Source organism: Mytilus galloprovincialis, chromosome 2 (genome assembly GCF_965363235.1).
Source record: "Mytilus galloprovincialis chromosome 2, xbMytGall1.hap1.1, whole genome shotgun sequence".
Lineage (NCBI taxonomy): Eukaryota > Metazoa > Mollusca > Bivalvia > Mytilida > Mytilidae > Mytilus > Mytilus galloprovincialis.
In genome coordinates this window covers 80,107,214-80,122,605 of record NC_134839.1, presented here as the reverse complement: position 1 = coordinate 80,122,605, position 15,392 = coordinate 80,107,214, and the positions used below count along the sequence as shown (strand labels likewise).

The 15,392-nt window shown below is 31.7% G+C and overlaps 1 protein-coding gene across 2 annotated transcripts in view; it reads left to right on the top strand.

The window, feature by feature from the left end:
• The window catches only part of LOC143064520 (general transcription factor 3C polypeptide 5-like), a 38,935-nt gene extending 24,439 nt beyond the window's left edge, over positions 1-14,496 (top strand). For both annotated transcript variants that reach the window (XM_076237393.1, XM_076237394.1), the window contains exon 9: positions 11,493-14,496. In XM_076237393.1, coding sequence (XP_076093508.1) covers positions 11,493-11,734 — 242 coding nt within the window. In that variant the 3' untranslated portion in view covers positions 11,735-14,496. The remainder of the gene's footprint in view (positions 1-11,492) is intronic.
• The last annotated feature ends 896 nt before the right edge of the window (positions 14,497-15,392 follow it).

The following is a 15,392-nucleotide window of genomic DNA, read 5'->3' as shown; positions in this document are numbered from 1 at the left end:
TTAGGAGTTATTGCCCTTTATAGTCAATTTTTAACAATTTTTCGTAAATCTTAGTAATCTTTTACAAAAATCTTCTCCTCTGAAACTACTGGGCCAAATACTTCCAAACTTTAATTGAATGTTCCTTAGGGTATCTAGTTTGTAAATTGTATCTGAAGTTATGATCTATCAACAAACATGGTCGTCATTGCTAAAAATAGAACATAGGGGTCAAATGCAGTTTTTGGCTTATAACTCAAAAACCAAAGCATTTAGAGCAAATCTGACCTTGGGTAATATTGTTTATCAGGTCAATTTCTATCTGCCCTGAAATTTTCAGATGAATCAGACAACCTGTTGTTGGGTTGCTGCCCCTGAATTGATAATTTTAAGGAAATTTTGCTGTTTTTGTTTATTATCTTGAATATAATTATAGATAGAAATAAACTGTAAACAGCAATAATGTTCAGCAAAGTAAGATCTTCAATTAAGTCAATTTGACCAAAATTGTCAATTGACCCCTTAAGGAGTTATTGCCCTTTAAAGACTTTTTTCACAATTTGTTCATCATGTTGACTTACTTTAAAAAATCTTCTTCTTTGAAACTGCTCTATCAATTTCAGCCAAACTTAGGCTAAATGAGTTTCAGAGTATCTGGTATAAATTTTATATTTTATTTCCTTGTATGTCAAGAAACATAGCTCCTATGGCTAAAATAGAACATAGGAGAAAATGATTATTTTTTTTGGCTTTTAAAGAAAATAGGACGATCCAAAAAACATTTAAATAAATTGAAAAGCCAAAATAATCATTGATGAGAGATTTAACCAAAAGAATTAAGGTGAGCGATTCAGGCTCTTGAGAGCCTCTTGTTTTAAATTCCAGTCCTCAGGTGAAAACCAAATAAACACATAAATCTCTTGATAGATCAGTATAATTATTTCTTTGATGGCCTTCAACAATCAGATGAACCTAAACTGTATAGTCAGCTTTAAAACGCCTTGACTGAGAAAATGTGATAGACTATTGAATGTGAAAACTAATGACCTAATTTATAACAATTTTGTTTACAAAAAAAAGAAGTATAAAAGACATGAACCAATGACAACAACTTAACTAAAGTCTTGTGACTTGAGACAGTCATATAAAATTGTAAGTGCTCAACCCTCCCAGGTAATGTAAGTGTAACAGCACAACAAACTAAAACTTGAGTGCAATTGTCTTAACTCAAAAGATCGGTATGAGGCACAAAACACATCTAACATAAAAAACAATTGACACAAGTGGTATTAGAGTACAACAGTTACTGAAAGCTTGTTCAAAGCTAATTACAACATAAAAATAAATCGTGATCTTCCAGACACGAATTAATGAATGGTTTTGATTTTGTCTGATATTTTAATACCACAAGTAATTGTTTTATGAGAGTAAGTTATTAGCCTTACTTGTAGTAATTTTAGATGGAAAGTGGTTATTTAATGACTTGATATATTATATATGTATAATTATAAATGAAACAATGCAACTGTAGTGTTTCCTGAATTAATAGCTCACATCTCATTTGATTGATCCCATGGATAACATTAAAAGATTTCAAACCAATTAAGATTTACCTCCCCTGGCTCATTTGTTTCTACTTTTAATAGTTTATATGAAAATGGACCACCATTGAACTCTCAGAACTTCAACATGTGATTCTTTTTGAAACCAAGTTTATGACTTTTTGGGGGAAATAATGGATAACAACTTCCTAGTCATCTATTCTTTGTTTATATGACAATATTAAGATAATTACTGTAAATTCAGAAATTATTGTGACGTTTTTATAAATACCATTAATAATGTAACTGGGTGATTATTGCAATAATGAAAACTTGCATTCTGATATGCGATACATATATCTGTTGGAGATTTTTCCCAAATTGCAATAATTAATCTCACATTTGTGTCAATTTTATACAATTAGTAATAATAGATGCACACTATAAATTGAATTTATAGTATTAACTTATTGATAAAAGTTTTAATTTTCCTTGACAGATAGCAGGTTTTAATAAAGATATTGATGATCATTGCATTAGCAAAAATCAGAGAGACCTTTGTTCATGCTAATTAATTTTCCATATTTTAGAGTTTGATCATGTCATTCATTACTGTACCTTTTATAGCACAAAATGAAAAAAAATTAATTTGAGGAAAAGGACAAAAGATAAGTGTAGTTCCTCTGGTTGATGTACAAAGAGTTTTTGTTAGGTGATCTTAACCACATACAGATGATTGAATTTTTTATGCTGTTGGATAAAACAAATAGTTCAGAAAAATTAAAAAATGATTTTTTATGCCCCACCCAAGATAGTAGAGGGGCATTATGTTTTCTGGTCTGTGCGTCCGTTTGTTCGTTCGTCCGTCTGTTCTTTCAATCATATGTCCGTCTGTCCCGCTTCAAGTTAAAGTTTTTGGTCAAGGTAGTTTTTGATGAAGCTGAAGTCCAATTATAACTTGAAACTTAGTAAACATGTTCCCTATGATATGATCTTTCTTATTTTGAATACCAAATTTAGGTTTTAACCCAATCTTAATGGTCCACTGAACAGGAAAATGATAGTGTGAGTGGGGCATCCATGTACTATGGACACATTCTTGTTTTTATTTTATTTAAGTGGAGACGGTCAAAAACATCCATTTTTTATTTCCTTGACTAACTCTCACAGTTCAGTGTGACACGATTCATTTTTAAGAAAATAGTCAGAATTGAAAGAATTATTCAGAACAACTTTAATGTATCAATAAATCCACAGCTGCTTACTATATATAAACTTATTACAACATGTGGAGATATTTGTATTGCATCAGCATATTCTAAAGTGCACAGTGTTAACATCCTTATACAGATACTCAAGGCTGTCATTTAAAATGTATAAGTGTAAAACTTTTTTAAAAAATAAACCTTTCATTCTTAATTTGTATTCGCCGTGATCAATCAAAATCTTTGATGTGAAAAAAAAAATGAATCCTGATAAAATTAGTTATCCATGATACATGTAATTATTAGTCTATTTTATACCTGTATGATTGATAGTAAATTTACAACACCTACAAGTATACTAAAGATTTATATTATTAGACCCCCACTTGTAGAGTGGGTGGTTTACTTCAATCACCTTGTCTCTTTATCTGTTTGTCTGTCTGTTACTTAATTTGTATTAAGGAATGTTTTGATATTTTGCATTATCTTTATGATAAAATGGAAAAGAATGCATCAAAATGTAGGACAAAAAAAGTCTACACACACATTCCAACCGTGCAAGGACTTAGTAAAAACATCCATCATCGTCACTACTCTACTTAACCAAAAGCAAATGAAGAATACTTTTAGTGGTGTTTCCATTTTTACAGTTATGACGAGAGTGTAATTGCTGTGCTTCATAGTAAAATTATTGCAAGAAATTTAATGCTGTTTTTCATCTTAAAAGTCAAAGCATTCAGTTTAACAAGAAGAAATGTTTACCCCTTACTGCGTATTTACGACAGTCACACCCTCTAAGCATAATTTGAGCAAAAGTCTTTGCTAATTGTTGATCATACAACAAATCTGCATTGAAGAATACAGATATGAGTAAATACTAAATATCATAAATTATATCGGGGAAAAAAATATAACAAATACTGTTATAAAGTGTTTTAAATGTAGTGTGGTAGTTTTTGAAATCTGCCAGACAGTCACTTCCTGTTTGACTATACTTTGAATTTTTGTCATATTAACTGAGCATTCAATGCTTCATCAATGAAGAGATTAGTGTATTTTTAGTATAACATCATGGTTTGCATAATGTGCAGTGCAACATCTGTCTTGTTATTTTTGTCATCATTATGCAAATCAGCTTTTACTATAAAATGCCCTGATCAATGACTAGTAAATAGGCCTGATAATAAGGAAAACATTTAGATACCTCACAGTAACCAGTATTTTGAGTACTATATATATATTATAACTAAACCCTGGAGTTTGAGATGATATGAATTTTTATTTACCACTGTATGTTCAGAGACAAAATCTGAATGAATCTGATTTCATCTCATGATGATGATGTCTGAAACACTTGTCTTTTTCCATGAAAACATTACAGCAGAGCTCATTTTCAAATTTACTTCTGAACCATCTTACACTCATGATTGCTAAAGCTGCTCAATTTCACCAAAACATTGAATGATAATTAGAATGTGAAACAATTTGTAGTCATTGTGAGATATATGTTTCTAAACTCATTTTAAGAAAGCATCAGAGGATTCATTCTTTCTAAAGGTGATTTCTTCAAAGTGAAGGTAAACTGGTTACTTTGTACATAAAGATTAGCATCTATCCTTCTTTTAGTATTGAATATACTATAAAAACAAAAATATTTCTTTTTTTCTGAATAAATTACAAAGTCTTGTTTTTTTCATAAAAAAAGAAGGTTGAAATATAGGTTCTATGTTTATCTTTGTGCAAGTTGACACTTTACAGGTAGAAAGTACATATTGACTCTGCCACAGAGTAAACACTATGCATAGCAACTGGTCTAGTAATACTGGCTACCACATAAATAAGGGTGCAGTGATGCAGTGCTTATTCACTGTCTCACATACAAAAAATCATTTTTTTTGTGGCAAAATATTTATAAGCTATATTTATACCCATACACTTACTATAAATGTTTTGTCAATGATACCAAGTTTTTTGTGGATTTTATACCTGCGATACATTATACATCAAACCTATCATGTTTACTGTTGACCTTGATGTTGTTTGGATTACATAACAAACCTGTTTTACCTTATAAACATTAAATACGGGAACTTCATTAACATTTCAAACACATGTTTCTTTTATACATTAAGGTTGTTTACTACCTCTGTGGGAGTTTGGTGGTATTGTCATCTTAACTTGTGGTAAATCTACCTTGTGTTTCATGGTGACCATTTATATCTCTACCGTCACTCTGAACTATCCTTTTAAACATTGACAGATATTCTTTAGGTAATATGTTGAGAATGTTTACCTGATTTTTTATTTTTATTGCATGTGTTATACAGGATTGGCTAAGTAGATTGATACCTAAATATGATGAATGAATACACCGTAACATTTACATGCACATTTTGTTAAAAAAACCTGACAAATCTTAACCAAGTCTTAACCTGCATGACTGCACTTAAATATATGTGTTCTAAACATGTTGATCATCTTGAGGTAGAAGAATTTAGGAGCCCACGTATCATAAGTTTAACTAGCTACCCTGGTCCACACCTTAGATAAATAATAGTTTGGTATTTATATTAAAATATGTTTTTGATTTAGAATTGACAGGCGGGTGAAGTAGACTACAGTGTGTAGGTGTTTTTATATTTATATGACCTGGACGTGGTCCTAGGTGCAATAAAAATTTTATTATCTGCAGATTAAGGATTAAATAAATTGTTGGCAGGATCAATAGTAAAAGTTACAGGGTCATATTTATCCACCCTTTCATAAATCCTAGGATTTATTTTAATATAAGTGTATGGGGGTGATGTGTCAATTGCTAAATCATGGAAAGGTAGATTATGATTAAGTTCAAATTGTTCATTCATTTTTTGAATCAAATCATTGACTGAATTGAATTTAAGTTTTAAATATAAGCAGGAAATAACTTTTTAAAATACTTGAAAAAAAATATCATGATGTAATTTATAGAATAAGGTTGTCAGATAAGCTGACCCCAGTTTGATTTGATATCAAATAAAGATATACGGTCGGGAATTAAATGCCAATTACAAGAATATAAACATCTATAGGTCAGTGTTCTCCCCAGATATTTCATATAGCATCTTGGTAAACAGGGAAATTTGAAATACCATCTTGTTTCTAAAAATTATAGCATCACATCCATAACACAACCTATACAAAATTGATTTAGATAGCATCACATTCAAGAAATATATACAATCACATTACCATGATGCTAAAAGGTCCTGGGGAGAACACTGCAGGTCTTTAATGTTGTCCTTATAACCAGGAGCAAAACAGTAAGCTAAAGAAGGCCCAGAATAACAAGATTTAAGGTGTGATCCAAGGCTCCATGTTGAAGGCCTTACTTGGACCTATAATGGTTTACTTGAGTTTTACAAATTGTGTCTTGGATGGAGAGTTGTCTCATTGGCACTCACACCACATCTTCTTATATCTAATAAAGGGTCAATAATTGAACTATTTGTAGGACATGTTTTTTTTTATTTTTTGTTTTATCTCAGATGCTACAGGTACAAGCATTAAATATGTCAACCAATATCACTTGAGGATTTTTTGGGAAAATAAGGCAGAAGGGAGTGGATTAGGGCATCCAAAGCACGGCTGAGGGCACCAAGGATGTGGCGCCCTTCTATTTTGAGCTGAAGAAAATTATTATAAGGTCTACTGTAGACATTTCTGTCTTGCAGACTCTATCTGATTTCGACCATTTCCATGTTTCATTGGTCAAGAATAGTTTTTATGTTTATGTTCATTTCACAGATGCTATAGATTAACTAATATTAGGTATATATAATGACTGTAAGGTGTATATGTATGTTTGGTCTATCAGGCATGATTCATCTGACTTTGACCCCAAGGTTCATGAATTATTGATAATGTGAAGTTTTTGTGATACCTGTAGTAATACTTTTATCTTAAAAACTTTCAACATAAATTTCAATCTCGATAAGTAAAGCAGGCAAGAACTTGCAGTGTGTGCACTTTTGTTTTAAACTGAAGAGTTTAATGGGAAAGAATGAATACATGATATGTCTGACCCAATGTTTACTGAAGAAAGTAGCAATGACAGTAAATTATAAACTAAATTAATTTGTACCATATAAAAGTATTAGTAACTGTTATTACATGCAAAAGAATAAATGAATATGTGGAGTTTAAATGGCAGTGAGAGGACAACCTAATAACACAGAAATTTAGAATACATCTAGATATCTTTGGAGCTAAGTTATGACACAAGTGTAATTGTATGCAAGAATAAGTTTCTCCTTCGTCCATGTGTACGTTTATTCATATGTCCCAAAATTGGTTTCTGTTCTCTAACTTTAGTTTACTCCAATCAAATATTAGGAAACTTATGCACAAAGCTCGTTACCACTTAAAACAGATCAAATTTGAATTTGGGTGGCGTCACTTTACCTATCTAGAGTAATACCTATTAACAAATAAAAAAAATTAATGAATTTTTATGTTTCTATTCTCTAACTTGAGTTTGCCTTAACCAAATGTTATAAACCTTATACTAAATGCTTATTATCACAAAATACAGATCAAGTATTAATCTTAATTTTGGTTGTGTCACTTTTACTGTTCTAGAGTTATGCGTCTTTACAAATGATAATTTCTGATTTTTTCGTTCCCGTTTTCTACTTTAAATTTGCCTCAACCAAATGATATGAAACTATACATAATGCTTATTGCCACAAATCTCGGAACAAGTAAGAATTTTGGTTGTGCACCATTACTGTTCTTAAGTTATGTCCCTTTATAATGATATATGCAAGCGTGGGCATCATCTGTGTCCCATTCACATTTATTTTTTTTTGTAGTGTAAAATCAATATATAACATTTAATGACAAGGTTCGAAATTATTTGATATCAGTATACTTGTATGTCTAGTATTGACATCGCTGTAGGTACTAATGGTTTATGTTTTATTACAGGTAGTGGGAGCTACATTACTATTATAAAGCATGCAAATCTAGTTGACACTACCCATATAAGGTTACACAGTAGGAAGATTTGATATTCTGCATGGTGTAGCAATTTAAAGTAACCTCACATAATCTAATGAAGCCATGAATCATTGATAACTTGATCTTGTTTACTTTTAACCATAAAATAATATAAAGATCAAAGCTGCTAGACAGTCACAAAATATAAAAAAGTTTAAAGATATAATCTCTTGACATGTTTATGTTTTCTTTATATAATTTGAATGGACACACACATTTTTTTTGCTGCACCTATATTCATGAACCGAGTCTAGTTTCTACTTTAGGTTATAATTGAATATGTTTCCCTTTCTATGAAATTGTTGTAATAGCCCATACATTATAGAGAATTGAATTTTAGTTGTTATAGTTGTTAGGTAACTTGATATGTATCAGCAGATTTGATGCAGCTTTTTTTAACATGAGCTAAATTATCATAACTTGAACTGAAAGGTAACTGAAAAGGGATAGCAAAGTTTTAGCAATCACTTTTCTCATTGTTTTAGAAATCAGTGTAAGATTTGTAATACTCCTTAGACCTCATCAGCTGACTTTTGTCTGAATAATAAGAGCAGAAATATAAAGTTAAAGATATGTTAAGAACTGTGTTCCATAATGTCCAATGTTTCAACCAATAATGTTATTTTGACTAGAATATTTCTTAAGGCAGCAACCATTTGATTTTCTGGGGGGGGGGCTATGGTTTTTTTTTCTGTACAAACTTTTTTTTTCGCCTGCGGCGAAAAACAATCTTTTTTTTTCGCGACAAGTCGAAAACAATTTTTTTCTTTCAATTTTAGCATTACATATAGTGGCAGCTGGGGGTGAAACAAACAATTTTTTTTTCTCAGAATCAAAAACAAATTATTTTTTTCTCCAAAAACTGGAAACAAACTTTTTTTTCCAAAAAAAACCATAGCCCCCCCCAGAAAATCAAATGGTTGCTGCCTAAGAATAACAATTGTCTCTGTAAATATTAAACTGATTTATGGTTTGTTTTATTGGATTGTATAATTGGAATTTATAATTCTGTATAAGTTTGGTCCAGTTGACTTTTTTGACCAAATTTGGAGGTACAAGTAATTTAAATGAGTTTTCTTTCTGTGTTGTGGGCACCATTGTTGTCATGATTCAAATATTTCCCCCTTAACAATTTCCAGATCATGAAATTAGATCATTATGGTAAGGCTTAGGTTACAACCCTCTCAGGCATAGTTACAACAGAAGGGTTTGGCCTTTTCTATTTGGATCTCTTTGGTTTTCTATGCTCTAAAACAGACTTGGGACCGTTGGTTTTCTAGTTTGAATGGTTTTACACCAGTAATTTCTGGGCCCTTTTTAGCTTGTTGTTCAGTGTGAGCCAAGGTTCCGTGTTGAAGGCTGTATCTTGACCTATAATGGTTTACTTTTATAAATTGTTATTTGGATGAAGAGTTGTCTCATTGGCACTCATACCACATCTTCCTATATCTATTGGGACACCATTTTGTAACAAAATATTTTCATACCTTTTAGAAATAATAGATTACATGATTTTAAAAAAGTACAAGAAGGTTTTTCATCGATTTTATATGCTATCTATACAAATGTTCACCTATTTTGAAAGAATTTAATTAGTAATATTTCAGACAATAAAAGATATAAATTATGAATTTTTTATCTTTGATTTTCAGTTAGAGATCAACTAGCCAAGGTTGTATGCAAAAAAAATACCAAAATCACTTAATCTGTGACATAACCTATTTTCTGTTCCTTGACCTTGATAACAAGTATTTTTTCAAGTTAGATAACTTGATAAGTTGATATCAGTATATTTGGTAGTCTTACATTGACATTTCTGTACTAGGTTTTTAAGGTTTTTTGTCTTATTATGTGGAGATCTCCTACTAATAAGCATGCAGAAATAGGTGACACTATCTGTAAGGTTACACAGTAGGCAGATTAGATTTTCTGCATGTTGTAGAAATTTAAACTAACCTCACATAATCTAAGGAAACTTGATCTTGTTTACTTTAAATCATAAAATGATATAAAGATCAAAGCCGCTAGACAGTCACACAAAAATGAAGTTTTTAAAGATATAATCACTGACATATTTATGTCTTAGGTATTTAATTCCATAAGATAGGTTTTTTTTTGGTGTACCTTTATTCATGAACAGAGTCTAGTTTCTACTCTTAGGAACTCCTCTGGTAATAGCCCATACATGATAGGCACTAACCCTGATCGATTTTCAGTCCCAATATTGTACCATTCTCCAAATACAGAAGTAGCCAGTGTTGACTTGATTCAAATGATTTTTCTGCAAATATTTCTAGATCATAAAAGTTGGGTAATTGTGGTAAAGCTTAGGTTACTACCTCCTCAGAAATTTTTTATTTTCCTATTTAGATCCTTTTGGGTTTTTTCAGCCTGCAACTTTTGTCGTAGAAAGCTCCACATAGGGATAGTGATCCAGCAGCGGCTACAGAGGCGTTATCTATCTTCTGAAAGGCTTATATTTGAGAAGCAAGAAGACCTGGATGCTTCATACTTTGTGTTTAGATGCCTTATGTTATGAAGTTTCCATCTGTCATATGTCCATTGTCCTTGACCTTATTTTCATGGTTCAGTGACTAATTCAAAAAAAAGTTAAATTTTTTTTGTAATGTTAAATTCTTTCTTATTATAAGTAATAGGATAACTATATTTAGTATGTGCGTATCTAGCAAGGTCCTTATGCACGTCAGACAGTTTTCATTTGACCTTGACCTCATTTCATGGTTCAGTGAACACTAGGTTAAGTTTTAGTGGTCAAGTCTATATATCTGATACTATAAGCAGTAGGTCTACTATATTCGGAATATGGAATGATTGTAAGATGTACATGTCCAACTGGTAGGTGTCATCTGACCTTGAACTCATTTTCATGGTTCAGTGGTAAAAGTAAAGTTTTTGAGTTTTGGTCTTTTTTTTTATACTATATGCAATAGGTCAACTATATTTGGTGTTTAGAAATATTTTATGATGAACATGTCAGTTGCACAGGATTTCTTTGAAGCATTTTCATGGTTTATTTCTCAGTGTTAAGGTTTTTGTGTTTTGGTCTGTTTTTCTTTGACTATAAGCAATAGGTCAACTATATTTTTTGTATGGAAGGATTTTAAGGGTAGGTATCATCTGACCTTAACTTCATTTTCATGGTTAATTAGTCAGTGTTAAGTTTTCATATGAAGATTAAAATTTAGAATGGAAATGGGGAATGTGTCAAAGAGACAACAACCCGACCATAGAACAGACAATAGCATGAATTTGTCTCTTCAATACTATAAGCAATAGGTCAACTATATTTAATGCATAGATTGTAAGGTGTACATGTCTGTCTATCATGGTTCATCTGACCATGACCTCATTTTCATGGTTCATTGGTCAATGTTAAGTATTTTTGGTTAAAAGTGTTTATTAGAAAATTTAATCAATAGGTCAGCTATGTTTGTTTTATTAAATGATTGTAAGGTGTACATATATTTCTAGTTTGGCTTATCTGACCTTGATGTCATTTTCTTGTATCATGTTAAGTTTATGTGTTACTTGTAGTAAAGCTTTAAATTTAGGACTATCAACAAAATCAATGGTTTTTAAAGAAGGCGAGACATTTCAGGGTGTGCACTCATGTCTATGCTCTCCAGGGTTTTATAATTTGGGCTTTCAAAACAAAATTGTGTCAATGTAATTTTACACATGTGCTGTCAATGCCAAATTTATATTTCAGCTAGGAATCTGAGATTGAAAAGAATAAAGAAGAAGAAAATTTATGAAGAAGAAACAGATGAAGAGGAAGAAGAAGATGAAATACCAGATACAGAGGAAGAGGATGAAAGGGAGACAAATGAGGATGAACAGGAAATCACTGATATAAATACAGATTCTATTCTGGGAGAGGACATGAATTTAGAAAGTATGATAGAGGAAGACATGAGTTTCATGGAAACTGAGATGTTAGACTGTGTATGATGGCCAATAAAGGCTGTCTTCTGATTACCTAAGGACTGACATTCTTCAAATCTTGTCTGATTGGTTATAGTTCATCAATCATGATGTGAGGTTGTAGTTGATCAGTCAAAAAATAATCACATTGCCATTTGATCAAGTATTAAGAGACTGATGAAGGAAGAAGTGAGGTCAAATAAGCTGCATATTTGTTATTAAAAACAATATTTCAAATGCAAGCCTTATGATGTTGTAAGAATAACAGAGATAAGGAATAAATAAAGGATGCAAATGATAAAGAACTTGGAACCATCTCTATGTGTCAGAATCGTGCAATAGACTGGCTAGTTCCATCCTTATCATAGTTGGTATCTTTCGTATGAGTGAGTGCTATAGAAGTGCTGTGATGGTCTATATGTTTCTGCCTTTCTGGATATCAATTAGTCAAAATTAGTAATAGCTGAATTATTTTATAACCTGTCAATTTTTTTATAGAGGTTGTTATGATATATAAGTTTGATCATGTGTCTATACAGATATTTAGCTTTTTGAAAAAGAAGGTTTGTCTTTTTCCATTTTTAGCTCACCTGGCCTAAAAGGCCAAGTGAGCTTTTTTCATCACTTGGCATCTGTCGTCCGTCGTCGTCCTGGCCAACCAACCAAGATGGCCGCCATGGCTAAAATAAAACATATGGGTAAAATGTACATTTTGGCTTATAACTCTGAAACCGAAGCATTTAGAGCAAATCTGACAAGGGGTTAAATTGTTTATCAAGTCAAGATCTAGCTGCCCTGAAATTTTCAGACAAATTGGACAATCGGTTGGTGGGTTGCTGTCCCTGAATTGGCAATTTTAATGAAATTTTGCAGTTTTTGGTTAATATCTTGAATATTATTATAGAAAGAGATAAACTGTAAACAGCAATAATGATCAGCAAAGTAAGATCTACAAATAAGTCAACTAGACCAAAATGGTCAGTTGACCCCTTAAGGAGTTATTGCCCTTTATAGTCATTTTTTACCAATTTTTTGTAAATTTTGTATTCTTTTACAAAAATCTTCTCCTCTGAAACTACTGGGCCAAATTTAACCATACTTGGCCACAATCATCATTGGGGTATCTTGTTTAAAAAATGTGTGGCGTGACCCCGCCAACCAACCAAGATGGCCGCCATGGCTAAAATTAGAACAAAGGGGGTAAAATGTAGATTTTGGCTTATAACTCTGAAACCGAAGCATTTAGAGCAAATCTGACAAGAGGTTAAATTGTTTAACAAGTTGAGATCTATCTGATATGAAATTGCAGACGAATCGGACCATCGGTTGGTTGGTTGCTGTCCCTGAATTGGTAATTTTTAAGGAAATTTTGCCGTTTTTGTTTATTATCTTGAATATTATTGTAGATAGAGATAAACTGTAAACAGCAATAATGTTCAGCAAAGTAAGATCTACAAATAAATCAACATGACAAAAATGGTCATTTGACCCCTTAAGGAGTTACAGCCCTTTACAGTCAATTTTTAACAATTTTCATAAATTTTGTAAATTTTTGTAAATTTTTAACAAAATATTTTCCTCTGTAACTAATGGGCCAAGTTCATTAAAGATGAAGATAATTGTAAGAAGCAAGAATGTTCAGTAAAGTAAGATCTACAAACACATCATCATCACCAAAACACAATTTTGTCATTAATCCATCTGTGTCCTTTGTTGAATATGCACATACACCAAGGTGAGAGACACAGGCTCTTAGAGCCTCTAGCTTGTCTCGTCAGTATTTGAGACAAAGGTGTTACTATTCAGCTGCTGCAGTGGTGACAGCAACCATGTAAACTATTTATCAAGCATTATATTTCAGAAGGTTAATGACCTGCATGCAGAAACCTTATGTTACAAAGTTTTTGTCTGTCATATGTCCATTGTCTTTGACCTCATTTTCATGGTTTAACGACTGGTTGAAACAAAATGTTGGTATTTCTTTGTCATTTGAATTTCTCACTTATGAGTAATAGGATAAGTTCCCCGATAACAACGTTTGGTATATGGGTTCCTATCAATGTCTACATGTCAGTCAGACAGGGTCCACCTCCCCTAGACATCATTTCAGGGATCAGTGATCAAGGTTAAAGTTATATGTGATAAGTCTCATAACTCATGACTTTAAGCAGTAGGCCCTTTAATGTTGTGTATGGAATGTTTGTAAGGTGTACATGTCAGGGTGTCAGGTTTCATCTGACCTTGACCTCAATTTTATAGTTCATTGGTCAATGTTAATTTTTTGTAATGGTCTGGTTTTCAACAACCATAATTAATAGGTCAATTATATTTGATGTATGGAATAATTGTAACATGCATGTCATGTCTGTCTGAGAGGATTTTTCTGATCTTGACCTCATTGTCATGGATCTTTAGAAATATTAAGTGTATGTAATTCTTGTCATAAAACCTTTATGTTTAAGACTTTCAACATAAAATCAACAGTTGGGAAAGCAGGAGACTTATTTCACTGTGTTGTACTCTTGTCCTTGGCTATTACATAGATACACAGGGTAAATATTTTTTCTTATAAAAAACGTTTATCAGGTCAGCAGATATACTTTTGAGTTTTCTCAAATACTTGTAAGATAAAATTTGTATCAACTTACTTTATAAGATAATGACACGACCATATATAACAGCTTTGATATAAAATGCCTGATTTTCTTTTGTTGTTTACAGCAAGCATTCAAGCTCTGTTGGTCAATATTTAACCATGTGTATTAAATAAAGCTATTATTACACCACAATTGTATCTGTTTAATGTTTTTAATAACGAAAACTACTTAAAAGGTATGTTAATGTCACGTATGTATGGTTGAATAAGATGCCTACAAAGGTTTTCAATTATGTTATTCTTGGTATACGTCCTTGGTCAATGATATTGATGTAATGGAGAACTATATTCTGATTATGCTTTGAATGTTTATTGGTTCCAATTATTATGCTCCAAAGTTGGTTAGATTTCAACAGTTTTGAACTATACATCCTTTCAGAAATTGTTGATGTTGACATACTTTTAACTTCATTTCAACCTTGTCATGAAAATGAGAATAAATGTTAAAGTTTCTTTTGATCTGCCTATTGACAACTTAATGATGATATTTGGTTTTATCAGTGTATTGGGTGATTGAATAACATTATATTTTGATTTAATTTCAACGCTGGACAAACAATGTCATAAATTAAAGGCAACAGTAGTAATGCAGATGTTCAAAAGTCCTAAATTGATTGAGAGAAAACAAATCTGTGTTACAAACTGAAAATGAGGGAAACACATGAACTATAAGAGGAAAACAAAGGAACAACAGGAATACTGAAGTGCATGAAAAACAATTGCCAACATATATATTTCATGACAACAGCTATATACCTGACTTGGTACAGGACATTTTTTTTTTAATGTAGGCTGAACCTGGTTTAATGGCTAGCCAAACCTCCTGTTTTATGACAAAGTTAAAAAATATCGCTTAAATGACAACACTGTGTGACAGTAATTTCTGTAGGCATTATATTCGTGTTATTTTAGCCCTCACTATCGCTCGGCAAAAATAATCAGGAATATAACTCCTACCCATGTTAAAACTACAATAAAGTATAGCTTGCATCAATTATTTATTCATTATGCAATGACATTAGCATAGCA